Consider the following 12,421-nt stretch of genomic DNA (forward strand, 5'->3'; position numbering starts at 1 on the left):
TTTCATGCAGGAAATCTGATTCTTAAGCTTAACAAGAGATGGTCCTTGTCCTGGAACAAACATCAATGGGCCTTCCGCTTCAAGCTAATTTGGGCCTTCGCTCAAGAAAGAAAGCATGCCATTTTGGCCTGGCTGGTCATGCACAAAGCGACCTGGACCCTTGAGAAGGCTTTGAAGTTTGGGCATGGGAACGGTCTTTGTCCCCGCTGTAATACCAAGCTGGAAACTGTCCCCCATCTCTTCTTCTCTTGCCCAGACACTAGACAATTCTTGAATGTTCTGAACAAGGCCTTTAAGGAAATTAGGAACACCCCTCTAAGTTGGAAAGAAGTCCTCCTAGGAGAATGCCACTCTCTGGACCCCTTAACGTGGCAGTCCGTCAGAATTCTGTTTCTTTGGCATGTATGGAAGCAACGTAATGAAGCGCTGTATGAAATAAAAACTAATCACCACTTTTATCTATTTCTTGACAGTGTACTCAAGCTAATCCACCAGCTTCAGCCGAGTGGTGTTCCTATGGAGGTGGACCGTTGGCAAGACCTACCTTGGAGGAAATGGAAGAAATTTCATGGCTCCTCGCATTGCCAAACAAAGGAATCCATGATACAAGGACTGAATCTGGAATGTCAAAGAAGGCTACAGCACTCCGAGTACTACGTCCAGGCATCGGAAAGTTTCTGTGGGGTCCCTTAAACCCTCACGGTCTCAATCTTCTGCTCATGATGTTTTCCCATCCTCTCTCCGGGAATAGAAGACAGTCAAGCTCCAACTGGTGCTGGCTGGCCACTGCCGAGTGCTTCAGGCTGTTCATCATGAGTTCTCTCATGAACCGGTTCATGAGAGAACTGGTGCTGAGACTGGCCACTGCCGAGTGCTTCAGGCTGTTCATCATGAGTTCTCTCATGAACCGGTTCATCAAATTTTTACTGCTACAGTGTTGCTGTAGAAGTTTCAGAGTTGTTCCTTTTTTCTGAAGGTTTTAACAGTTGCTGGCTGGCCTGTGCCGTGCTGTTCATCATGATTTGTCTCATGATCTGGTTTATCAAAGTTTCAGTCTTGCTGCATTTGTTTTAGAAGTTTCAGAGTTTCTCCCTTTTTTCTGAAGGGTTCAACAGTTCGTAGTGTCTCCCCATGGACCTTCCGCATGGGATCTTGTAACCACACCTTTTTTTAATATATTCCTTTGTTTTAACTTTTTTAAAAAAAGGATTTAGCGGCTTTTCAACATAAATGTTTTTCCGAGCACTGATCGAAAGGGATTGGATCATGCGGGACAATTGGGGTGCATGAAGATGAGGCCGATGCCGCCGATGGAAACGGCACCAGTTCTTTTTCTCAACTTGCACAAAGTCTTTATAACGCCGTCAGATCGCAGGCCGTCGGCGTTAGCACGTGGCACCATTCGGCTAGCATCAGGCATTTACCAAGGAAACATGCACGGATGTCGAAGTCCAAACTTCCCGAGCAGGAAAAGACACGGGATAGTGAACGATTGGACTTTCTACGCCGTCTACGAATCAGACGTGGACACGTGCTCCACGACGCCTACTCCAGTCTCATGTGCGAGCCGCGTCAAAAAATGGGGGCCCACATGTTAACTATGGAGAGGTCACATGCACCAACAAGAAAGTGCCTGCACCCGCGCTGCAGGAGCAGAGGCTACGGGCGGCGGGCCACCTAACGAGCCGGTTCCAACTTCCACGGCGCGGGCTGATCAACGGTAACCAACCGCCACCGTTTTAACGGCCGCAACTGCCAGTCAATCCTGGACTTTGGAAGGTTTGGATTTTCGTAACCTTGTAAAGTAGCAGTAAGTTGTAACTCGCAATGTGAAGACGAAGTAATCGCTTCATTCAAACGGGTCAAAAGCGCATTGGAATTTGGAAACCCCGGGGCCTGGGGGCGGGTCCTGCGGGCCCTGCCAATAGTCAGAACTGCACCTCCTCGATGAGCACAAGCTCCGCCATTACTGCGATCATGCTGTATAGTGTATACACTGTACAGCATACTAGCATTTCAATGCAATTATGCAAGTGAAAGAACAAGATGCCTACAGCATTTCAATTCAAATGGAATACTTCCTCATAGTGCAGAATGCACATGCAGCAGCTGAAGCGTCTGAAGCTACGTTTGGTGGTGCACATGAGAAGACGTGAACTATCCCTTTCTCCCTAAGGGCCGTCCGATAATGAATTCAATCCAAGTTCAATAGCATATCAGATGCGGCTGCAACGATCGTTAAAAGCTCGTATCGCTCTTTACAGCTCCTTTCTAAATTCTAAAACACAGGCAGCTGTGCCGGGCCACATGGAGTGTCTATCGGCTCTCGCTCACGTGTCACACTTCAAAGAGCAATAACCGACAACGTCAAGGATTAGGAAAAAATAATATTTGAGCACTTTCAACATGAACACATTTGTAGAGAGCGCTTCACACTCATGCACGAAATAGAGTTGTTTTGCTAAAACACAGGATGGCCATTTGCTACCCCACCTTTTCCAAATGTATTTCCTAATTGTGCAATATAATGCCCAAAACCACATAATGGCTTCAATGTAGGGCGGTGTCACTTGAAAAAAAAAAATGCAGCTGCTCTAGGACATCTTCAAACGTCATCTATTAGGCTCTTTGGAAATATAGTGACTTGATTGAAATGGCACCTCTAATTGTTCCAAATAAATTCCAAATGCAATGTCTCACATCTCGGACCGATGCAAGCGGCTTGTGTTTCTATCGAGTATTTACATATGCAATTAATATGAACTGCATTGAGTAAAGCGCCACTTGTGTTGTTATAGTGCAAAAACAAATTTAATGCTTTGCATATGTGTGTCACTTATGTTGTTATAGTGCAAAAACAATTGCATATTTTTATTCCATTCTAGTGATTTGTAATATAAGTGCAACCAAGTTCAATATAACATGTATCTCACACCTCTTTCTTTGTTTTCCTTTTGAAACAAAGAAGGGAATCTTCTTAAATTACTTCAATGCTTGGAAGTTAAACTTCCCCTACCTTCATCTCATGTCAATTATCGTCCCCCCTAGAACATCTAAGACACTTGTTGAGAAATAAGTACCCTCAAAGTTTGCTTTTTTCCTCTTATGTTGAGCATCATTGGGGTCACCTACCTTAGGATTTTGTTTAAATTCTCAATCTCACCCTCATGTTACTAATGAATAGAGTTAAAGGAGAAGACACATATTCTTGAGAATAACCACATCCCTTGAATCCACATTTTGAATATTAATAAACTAACTCTTTCAAATTGGAAAATTCACACAATTGGCTCTATTGTCCATTTTTAACCAAAACATTGAATTGAATAAAAGTGCAAAGTAGGACTATGTTATGATCATTATGTACTTTAGGGTTGTCTAAATTTCTAATGCTCTAACTAAAATCTAGATCCCAAACTTTCAAGAGGAAGCAACTAATTATAGGATCATATATAAATCCTTTAGCCCTATGTCCACACCAAGTGTTCATGTCCCATACCCTTTGGCCCATATAAGTATATATAAAATAAGAGTAACCATGTTACAAACCATCCCTACCCATTGGTTTCGTCCTCGAAACCACGAAACCATGAATATTCAGCTCACGAGATGGAATACAACTCTAGTAACCATGTAGGCTCTTCTTTGTGTGAGGAAGTTCCATGATAAATCCATAGCAATGTGAGTTCACTTCCCCTCGGGAATATAGTCAAGGGCTAAGGTAAACCAGTGGGCTTATTTGTTGGGTCCTTGTTGAGTTGACAAGACATGCACTACTCTAACACATATGCATGTATGTATTTCCACATCCCTTTCTAATAAAAACATTTTTGTATCTTATCATAGGTCTTGAAAAGTCTCAAATTCCTTGAAATATCAGATGAATGCAATTCCTCCATCACCTTCTTTTACTTGTATTTCCAACAAGTGTACAAGATAGACCCTTTCCTTGTAGTATAATTTTCATGAGAACTATGCTCTAATGTCTACACCATTTGTGACCCTTTCTTGTCCAAGAGATACTCCTCTTTAATATCCAATCCTTGTGCACTTTGGAGATGGGCCACATTTTAGATAAATACTCATCTTGAATATCCAATCCTCGTGCACTTTGGAGATGCCCACATTTTAGATAGAGCATCGGCAACATTATCTTTATCCTTTGTGTATGTGATCTCAAAATCATAATTTTGCAATGTGGCCAACCCACCGCCTTTGCTTAGGAGATAAATTTTATTGAGAAAGGAAATACTACAACACCCTATGATCACTTCTCACATACAAGTAGCTCCCATAGAGGAACCATAGAGGAAATGATGCCCACTTCTTGATAGCATGTAAGATAGCAACCATCCCTTAGTCATACACATGCATTTGCATTTCCTTTTCATTTATCTTACGACTCTCATAAGAAATAACACCATGATCTTAAAGGCGGGGGGATAGAGGGGACCCCAAGGGTGATTTACCCTTTATATTAAGGTTTTTTTATTAAACACTTCAGCATATGGGATTATACACATGGCAATTAGGAGAGACACACCTTAATATAAAGGGTGATTTACCCTTTATATTAAGGTTTTTTTATTAAACACTTCAGCATATGGGATTATACACATGGCAATTAGGAGAGACACCCTCCAACACTCCCTGGCGTTGTCTGAAACAAATTCATGGATAGAGTCAAGCACACAACCATGACCTAGCATCGACCCCATCAGTGCTTGGATCACATGGGTACAACACAGGCCTTAGTGTGACCTCAACCCACTGGCAACCACCCATTTGGGAGCTTTGTAGCAGCCTAAGCATGTCACAAGCAGAAGCAATAGACACAGAGGAGCTAACGGGCAAAGACAAGCACAACCACAACCATCAATTCTCTAATACCACTATTGGATCGAGCATGGAGCTGAGTTAGGGCATTACGAGAGAGGCCACTGTAGGCCGGGGTCCCTCATCCCCAAATCCTAGTAATCCACCATAAAGGTGGGGGGATAGAGGGGACCCCAAGGGTACCCTTTATATTAAGGTTTTTTTATTGAACACTAGCATATGGGATTATGCATGTGGTAGCTCTTGTTGGTGATCTTGTTGAGATCACAATAGTCAATGCACATACGGAATGTTCAATCTTTCTTCTTCACCAAGAGAACGAGTGAAGCAAATGGTGATTGACTTGGTTCAATCCATCCTATATAAGAGTTCTTTAATTTACCTTGCAACTTCATCTTTTTCCACCTTAGAGAGCCTATATGGGGGCTTGTTGATTGCCTAGCATTTGGTTTACACCGCTCAATACCATGATCAACATCTCTCTTTAGTGGCAAACTCTTAGGCATTTGAAACACCTCTTTATACCAATCCAAGAGTTTAGCCATGCTCTCATGTAGCATTACTTATCACTAGCTATAACCTCATCTTTGCAAAAGTGTAATGCATAAACACACTTTGTTTTCATGAGCTCTTTCTTGAATTTGGAGCCATTAATCCATTTAAAATTAGAAAAGCAAGATCCCCTCAATGTAACACACCATCTCCACACCGTTGTTCATGTATAAATCTTATGAAACCTTGCTACAAATTCATGTTGAAAGTCCCAAGTGTGGACAACCAATTGTAACCTAGCACAATGTCTATCGACCCCATGTCCAACACTAGTAAAATAGATGTGTATTCACATTAGAGAGCATGATATCCACATCATTGCAAACCATTGTATAATCCTCATTTGCTCAATTTTCTACCACTTGAACCATCTACAAAGAAGACATAGCCATAGGATGAAACTTAAGGTTGTACAATGACTTTTGATCTACAAAACTATGGGTGCTACCACTATCCACATGTGCCACTCTTCCATTTACCAAAGCTTTAAGGTATTTTTACCTTTGCAACCAACATATCCATCATAAGGGAGTGAACACAAGGTAGCATTACGTCTTGATGAACCCGCAACATACATGGTAGTGGTGGGTAATCCATGCCCATAATCTCCCTCATGAATTCCAGTAGGATCAAAAGGAAACTCCCCACTAAGCTTATGACCATGATCATCATCCTCGTGCTCATTGCAATCTACAAAAATTTCACCATCATCCTCAAGTCCTTCAACATCTTTGTTCTATGAGAATCATGCTCAAAGATAACTTCTTTGCCTTTTGCATGCTTTATAGTAATCCTTACTCCATTTCTCATATTGTTCTTGAACTCATTAATGTGATGCTCCTCCGTAATCACATTTCTCTTGGTCAAACCACTTGAAGGCTTTCCATCCCCACTCAGACCCTTGGAAGAAGCATTCCCAAATCTAGATTTTAATTTTTCATCTTTTCCATAGACGGTGCCTCAAAATGGTAGATCCCATTGTAGAACCATATGGAGCCTTTGCATGAGTGCTAGGAGTTGAATCACTCTTTTCAGGGCCTTTGTATTGCCAATTATGAGCATATTTCTCCTCATATATCTCACCCAACATCATAGCCTCCTTAAGAGAAAGAGGACTTTGAGCATTTACATCAACACCAATACTAGGCTTCAAGCCCTTGATGTACTTGATCATTTGTTACTTTTCACTCACCCCTTTTACATGCAAAAGCAAGCTTAAGAAAGCGGTGTAAGTATAGTCCCTTTTTGTTTCAAATCATTCCAAGAACCAATGACCTTATTGTTGTACAATTCTGATGTAAAAATCTTTCTCATTTCTTCTTTAAAGGGTGTCCAAGTAGTAACCACATTCATGTAATATTATTTCTCATTTCTTCTTTAAAGGGTGTCCACGTATAGTAACCGCATAATCATGAGAAGGAATGTGTTTCCACCAAGTGTGAACATACCCTTCAAGTGACAAAATAGACTTTGGCTCTTTCACTTCATGGATTGAGCTGAAAATACATTTTTATTTTGTTGACCCATTTTTCAAACTTCTCATTATAATTGCTCTCTTGTTTGAACTTGGTGAGAACTCTTTTGTCTTTGAATCTTTTTAACTCATCCCTCTTCTAACATTCTGAGTGCCATCCATGCATGTAAAATCATAGGTCATATGTTTCCCACTGTCTTGATTACATAATGAAGAAGGCATTTGATAATGGTTTCCTTCCATGGATCGTGATGTGACGATAGATGATTCTCCTTATTAGCACAACCACCCTCATTTGCATTGCCAATCGAAATTCCCATGGGTTGCCTTAATTGAGATGACATTTCTTCATATACCCTAGAAGAAGAACCCACTCCTTGTATACCATGCATTGGATTTACACCATGAGTCACACCATGATGCATGCCTTCACCCTTGAGCTCATTTCTATGCAAAGGCATTTCTCTCATCATTCCTTCAATCAACTTTTCTATGCATGCCTTCACCCTTGAGCTCATTTCTATGCAAAGGCATTTCTCTCATCATTCCTTCAATCAACTTTTCTTATTTCTTGTTGAAACTATTCATCATGCCCTCCATCATAGGATGCATCATCATTATCATTGATTACATCTCCACGATCATTGGAGGGTTTGTGCTAGTCATCCATGCATGATGCATTTAATCCATAGTTTTGTGAGACTACCATCATCCAAATGCACTGACCATTTTCTTTTAATCGAAGCAAGATATCTACTAGGTGGCACGTGGGCCTCCTAATGCCATGCTAGGACTTTGAATGATTGGTGTCTGTTGATTATAATAGGGTAGGTTCAATTTAGCTTGAAATTTGTACAATTTCTAAAAAAACCTTCTTAAATTGAGGGGAGGAGAAAAAATACCTCCTCAAAATTTTCAAGCTTTAGCTATAATTAGATTTACATATAAAGAAAAAGCTTGTTAAAAATTACAACTACTCTTCGATCCATCATGAGAAGGATCGATGTAAGGCTCAGTAAAAATAGTTTCCTACTGAGCATTGTAAGGCTCACTAAATATAGTTTCCTGAGCATTGGATTATAGATTAAAGGGCTTCAAAGTTCACACCAAAGGGCAAGCTAAGGTATCTTGTAGGAAACTCCTCCTTGGAACATTTAACATGCTCTAATGTGATGTCGAGTGTTGATACAAACATACTTCAAAGTTCATCTCTCTCTCTCTCTCTCTCTCTCTCTCTCAAAAAAAAGAAAAAGAAAAAAGAAGTTATGCCTAGGTTTTGTAACATCTAAAGACACCTTAGTCGAGTCGCAGCATGTAATCGGTGGCTGCGGTTTGAGGGCTAGTTGTCAAAAAGGGTTGGCGACGTTGACGAAACGACGGCGGTGGAGAGTGGACTGTAGAGGAGCCTTTTGATTGTTTTTTTTTTTCGTGGGGGATTAAACGTTAGAGGCCGGATCTTGGACTTGGGAAAGTTGGCAATCTTTTAAGGCTTTTTTTGGTACTTGCAAGGGGCTTGCTTGGACCTTGCTGGGACCTTGCTGGAGAGACTTTGCGATGGTTCCAACTATGGGAAACTCAGGGATCTTGATGGGAATTGTGCACGTAGACATATTGTGTGTATAATTAGAGAGAGAGGGGGGGGGGGCAAAAATAGGAATGCATGAACGGGAGAGGGAAATGCTTGATCGTGTGTAGGAGGTGCACAGGAGATGCGGGAGCGGTGCATGATTTTGAAAACAAATGCTAAAAATTTCGGTGGGAGGGGTGTTTATTTTAAAATTAAAATTTGTTTGTGAGTATAGGGGCACTGCCCAGTGCCGCGGTGCATGATTTTGAAAACAAATGCCAAAATTCGGTGGGAGGCGTGTTTTTTTTTTCCCAAATAAATGGTTTGGAAATGTGATCTGCACGTGGATCGATTCAAATGGTGGGCTGGGACCGGCGGACGGGGGCCCAATCCGGATTTTTCTTCGTTTTTTTTTCCTTTTCGGCATGTTCCCACTGAGTCCGGACCCAGATTTGGATGCAAAAATGAGGCAATTTACATATCCAATTTGTGTAAAATTAGAACTCCTCAGAAATTTACCTCGACCAAGGTTTTTAACTTGATGGATAAAAACGTTAGAGAGAGAGAGCCTGATTTTACTTTAGAGGCCAAGAGGGGAGCAGATTCATTAAATGAAGGAGTTACAAAGCTGCATCAGGATTCAGAGTAGCAGAAAAAGCCCAAGTCCCAGGCCCCAGAGCCTGGGCCAGAGGCTACTTAGCCTGTGGCTTTTCGTCTCGTTTTGTGCACAGTGCGGGACCCTAAATTAGAGTACAAGAGCGTGTGCCTATATATCAGCTTCACCTACATAGCCTGAACTTTGAAGGCATTTGTGGACAGTAGCGAGCGAGAGAGCAGGGGCCGGGTTATCAGTTAGTAGCGGTTGAAACAGGGGTAGTTGGAACCTTGCAGTTAGCAGGCTAGCAGCCCTAAGAGGCTAGAAACTTAGAAAACCGAGCTTTTATCCTTCATTAGTTTGTCTAACCTCGATGTTGGCTTTCCTGGTTGGAAGTTTTCTGCGTGACACCTATTTACCTAGGTAGTGTAGATTTCAACACAAGAAACTTTTACTTATGAGCACTCTTAGAGAGGCTTTTCGTAATTGTCAAGGTCACGAAAGTGTGAGGAAACTGCTTTTGTGAGAGGGGTGATTAGTAGGCATTTGTCCAGATCCACTTTGTAGGGCAGAAAAAGGCTCTCTTTTTCTTAAGCCACCTCCCCCCTAGAAAGGTCTTTTCTTTCTTGAAGGTGAACACAGGCAACAACATGGACGGGTCTTTGGCTTCTATCTTCATGGCCCCTGCGTTAATCGATTCTTGGGCACTTAGCAATGGAGAGGTAAGTTTCAAGAAAAGCATCTTAACGTCCCTCTTGTCTTTGGTAGTGGGCTAGTGGCTACGGCTACACTGATGAGAATTGTTATCGGGTGGTATAGAGACCTGATTTTCTCTTGCATTTATGTTTATACAGAGCCCAGAAGAGCTTCAATTCAAGCTGATGTGCGCTTCCATGGAGCTGCAGAAAGCAAAAGCTGAGGAAAAGCTCCAAGAAACCAAGCTTTGGCGGCTGCAGGAGCTCCTGAGCATCACAAGGAAGGAGAGAGATGAAGCTCGGGAAGAGTGCAGAAAACTACAGGAGTGCCTGCTTCTTCAACATACGCCTTCCTCTGCAGACTCCCCCTGCAGCTTCATGCACTCCTCTTCCATGGTGTCCTCCCCTTCTTCTTCCCCATGGAGCCTGCAGGAGCTCGAAGAGCACCTCAACAGTGATGACTTCTGTCCTACAGCCAAGCCTTCTGCCCCATTAGAGCTTCAACAGGCTCTGCAATCCTTTTCCCAGAGCTGCAATGAAGGTCACGATTTGCAGGCCCTCTTCTCCATTGAGCCCACCACTGAGAGCGTGCTTGAAGACTCTCAGCAGCAGCTTAACCTGGAGACCCTGGACCAAGATCTGTGTTTTGCTGCAGATCCAAACTTGAATCTGTCTGATTTGCAGCACAAAGATGAAGGGTTTCAAGGTGTAGGTATAGCTTCCTCATCCGTCCGCTCACTGTCACGCCAGTCATCTTCCAATTCAAGTTCTGTGTCTGTGCAGCAGTTCCAACAAGTGCAATACTCAATGGACGCATCAGAAGTATGTCCATCCATGTCAACTCACATCGCAGCCATGAGCCCACCTTTGGCTGCGGCATCTACGGCCAACAATGCCCCATCTCCAACATTATCCATGGGCAACAATGTTACATCTGTGAGGAGAACATTGGCCAACTATGCCCCATCTCTGACAGCTTCTATGGGGACAATGCCTACTCCATCTCCTCCAGCAAAAGCTATGTCGGTAGGGGTAATGCCCACCATGAAAACTGCACCGTCCACCACCTTGCAGGCTTTCTCTGCACCTACCATGGTCTCCCCTGGAGCTAAACAGCAAGGAAACCCCACTCCAATGAAGCAAGTTCATCTCCCAGAGCCTCCTGAAGCAGACCCTCAAGTGATGCTCAACTCTTTACCAGAGAAAGGCAAGCTATTACAAGCTGTGATGCAGGCAGGGCCTCTGCTGCAAACACTTCTTGTGGCCGGGCCACTGCCACAATGGCGCCACCCACCTCCAGCTCTCAATACAGGAGACATTCCCAAGGTATCCATAATGCCCAGCAATGTGCTTTTTCCATATCCAACTCACACATCAACATCATTAATGCAAGGGCCTATGGGGTATAATTCCATAAACAATGGTGGCTCCTCTTCAACACCAACTAGGGTAAATGCTGATCCCTGCTCCCGGAGCAAGAAGATTCGCAAGCTCAGTCCGGCCTCTGCAAACCAAGGCCAATCAATGCTCATGTTACCAGGAGGAGAAGGAAGGCTTGCAGCGGGAGTTTCCCATTCTCCAACAATCTAGTAGGCCCTAGGTAGCCTGAGGTAGTAGTAAACAGCGTGTATTTTAGTGTTCCATTTTCTTGTCCTTTTTGTTGGCCATGTATCTTGCATCATCTCCTGCAGCGGCGTTCTCACTCCCTTATGAGTCGCCCGATGAGAGACTAGCATGCAAGCCTAACAACTCTATGTGGTGCAATCGGGCCAACCTCGTTTTTGGCTTCAGAATTGTCCGAGTTGTTATGGGATTATTGTGTTATTGTTTTCTTTTCTTTTTGTGGGTTTTTTTAACCCCCACTGTGGCTTATTATGTAGAAAGCAGGGTTTGTTCTCTCTACTAGGTAGGGCTTGGGAGTCTCATACTAGTCGTGTTGGGTCTTGCGTCGTTTCTGATCACAAGAGTCGCCCGATGAGAAATGTAATCTGCAGCATACCCTTATGCTCATGTACATTTTGCCTCACTTTTCCAAGCTGACTTTATATTTGTGGTTTGTCATTGCAATGTTTCAACAATGAGATGTTAAAAAGTGACTTCAATTTTTCTCTTCCTCCAATTTCTGTTTTAACTTGTATCCTCTACAATACTTGCTTCTCCCACTTTAACTTACTCTACTCCTGCTTGCCTACTAATCATCTTGCTGCCCAAGCTCTCTGGACACCACTCAAATGCTGGCACATACCTCCCCTACCCTGCGTACTGTTGCCTCTGCTTCAGAGACTTTGTCAACCTCCACTCCTTACTCAAAACGCATTGCCGGGCACACCACACATTTGGCTTACACCTTCCTCTCTCCTTTTCTAGCTCATTATTATTGCTTTTTGATGCCCAGCAATCGCCACTGTTATATGCCCGCTTTGCCTCCAAATAGTCTATGCCTAACTCCCAAGGATTGCAGTATTATAAAACAAACCTCTTAGCACTCCTTGCCTGACAGTTATCCGGTTAGGTATTTGACAATGTTTAAAGCTCATAGCGCTCACCTCCAGTAGCCTAAGGTACACATATGTTCTTACACATTAATATGTCAAATTGTCAATAAGGCAACAACAACAAGGTTTAATTAACCACATTATCTCTTGAATCCCATGATGAGACTTGCTAAGGGATCTTTAAATTTGCTAAGAGAGACCTTAACT

The 12,421-nt window shown here is 42.8% G+C and overlaps 1 protein-coding gene across 1 annotated transcript; it reads left to right on the forward strand.

The window, feature by feature from the left end:
• Window positions 1-9,110: 9,110 nt before the first annotated feature.
• LOC147633026 (uncharacterized) lies at window positions 9,111-11,777 on the forward strand. The gene is made up of 2 exons (XM_086806023.1): window positions 9,111-9,746; window positions 9,879-11,777. The coding sequence occupies exons 1-2, from the start codon at window positions 9,675-9,677 to the stop codon at window positions 11,307-11,309; spliced, it is 1,503 nt and encodes a 500-aa protein (XP_086662149.1). The 5' UTR covers window positions 9,111-9,674; the 3' UTR covers window positions 11,310-11,777.
• The last annotated feature ends 644 nt before the right edge of the window (window positions 11,778-12,421 follow it).

This window comes from Cibotium barometz, chromosome 12, assembly GCF_041138505.1.
Source record: "Cibotium barometz isolate CiBa-2024 chromosome 12, ASM4113850v1, whole genome shotgun sequence".
NCBI lineage: Eukaryota > Viridiplantae > Streptophyta > Polypodiopsida > Cyatheales > Cibotiaceae > Cibotium > Cibotium barometz.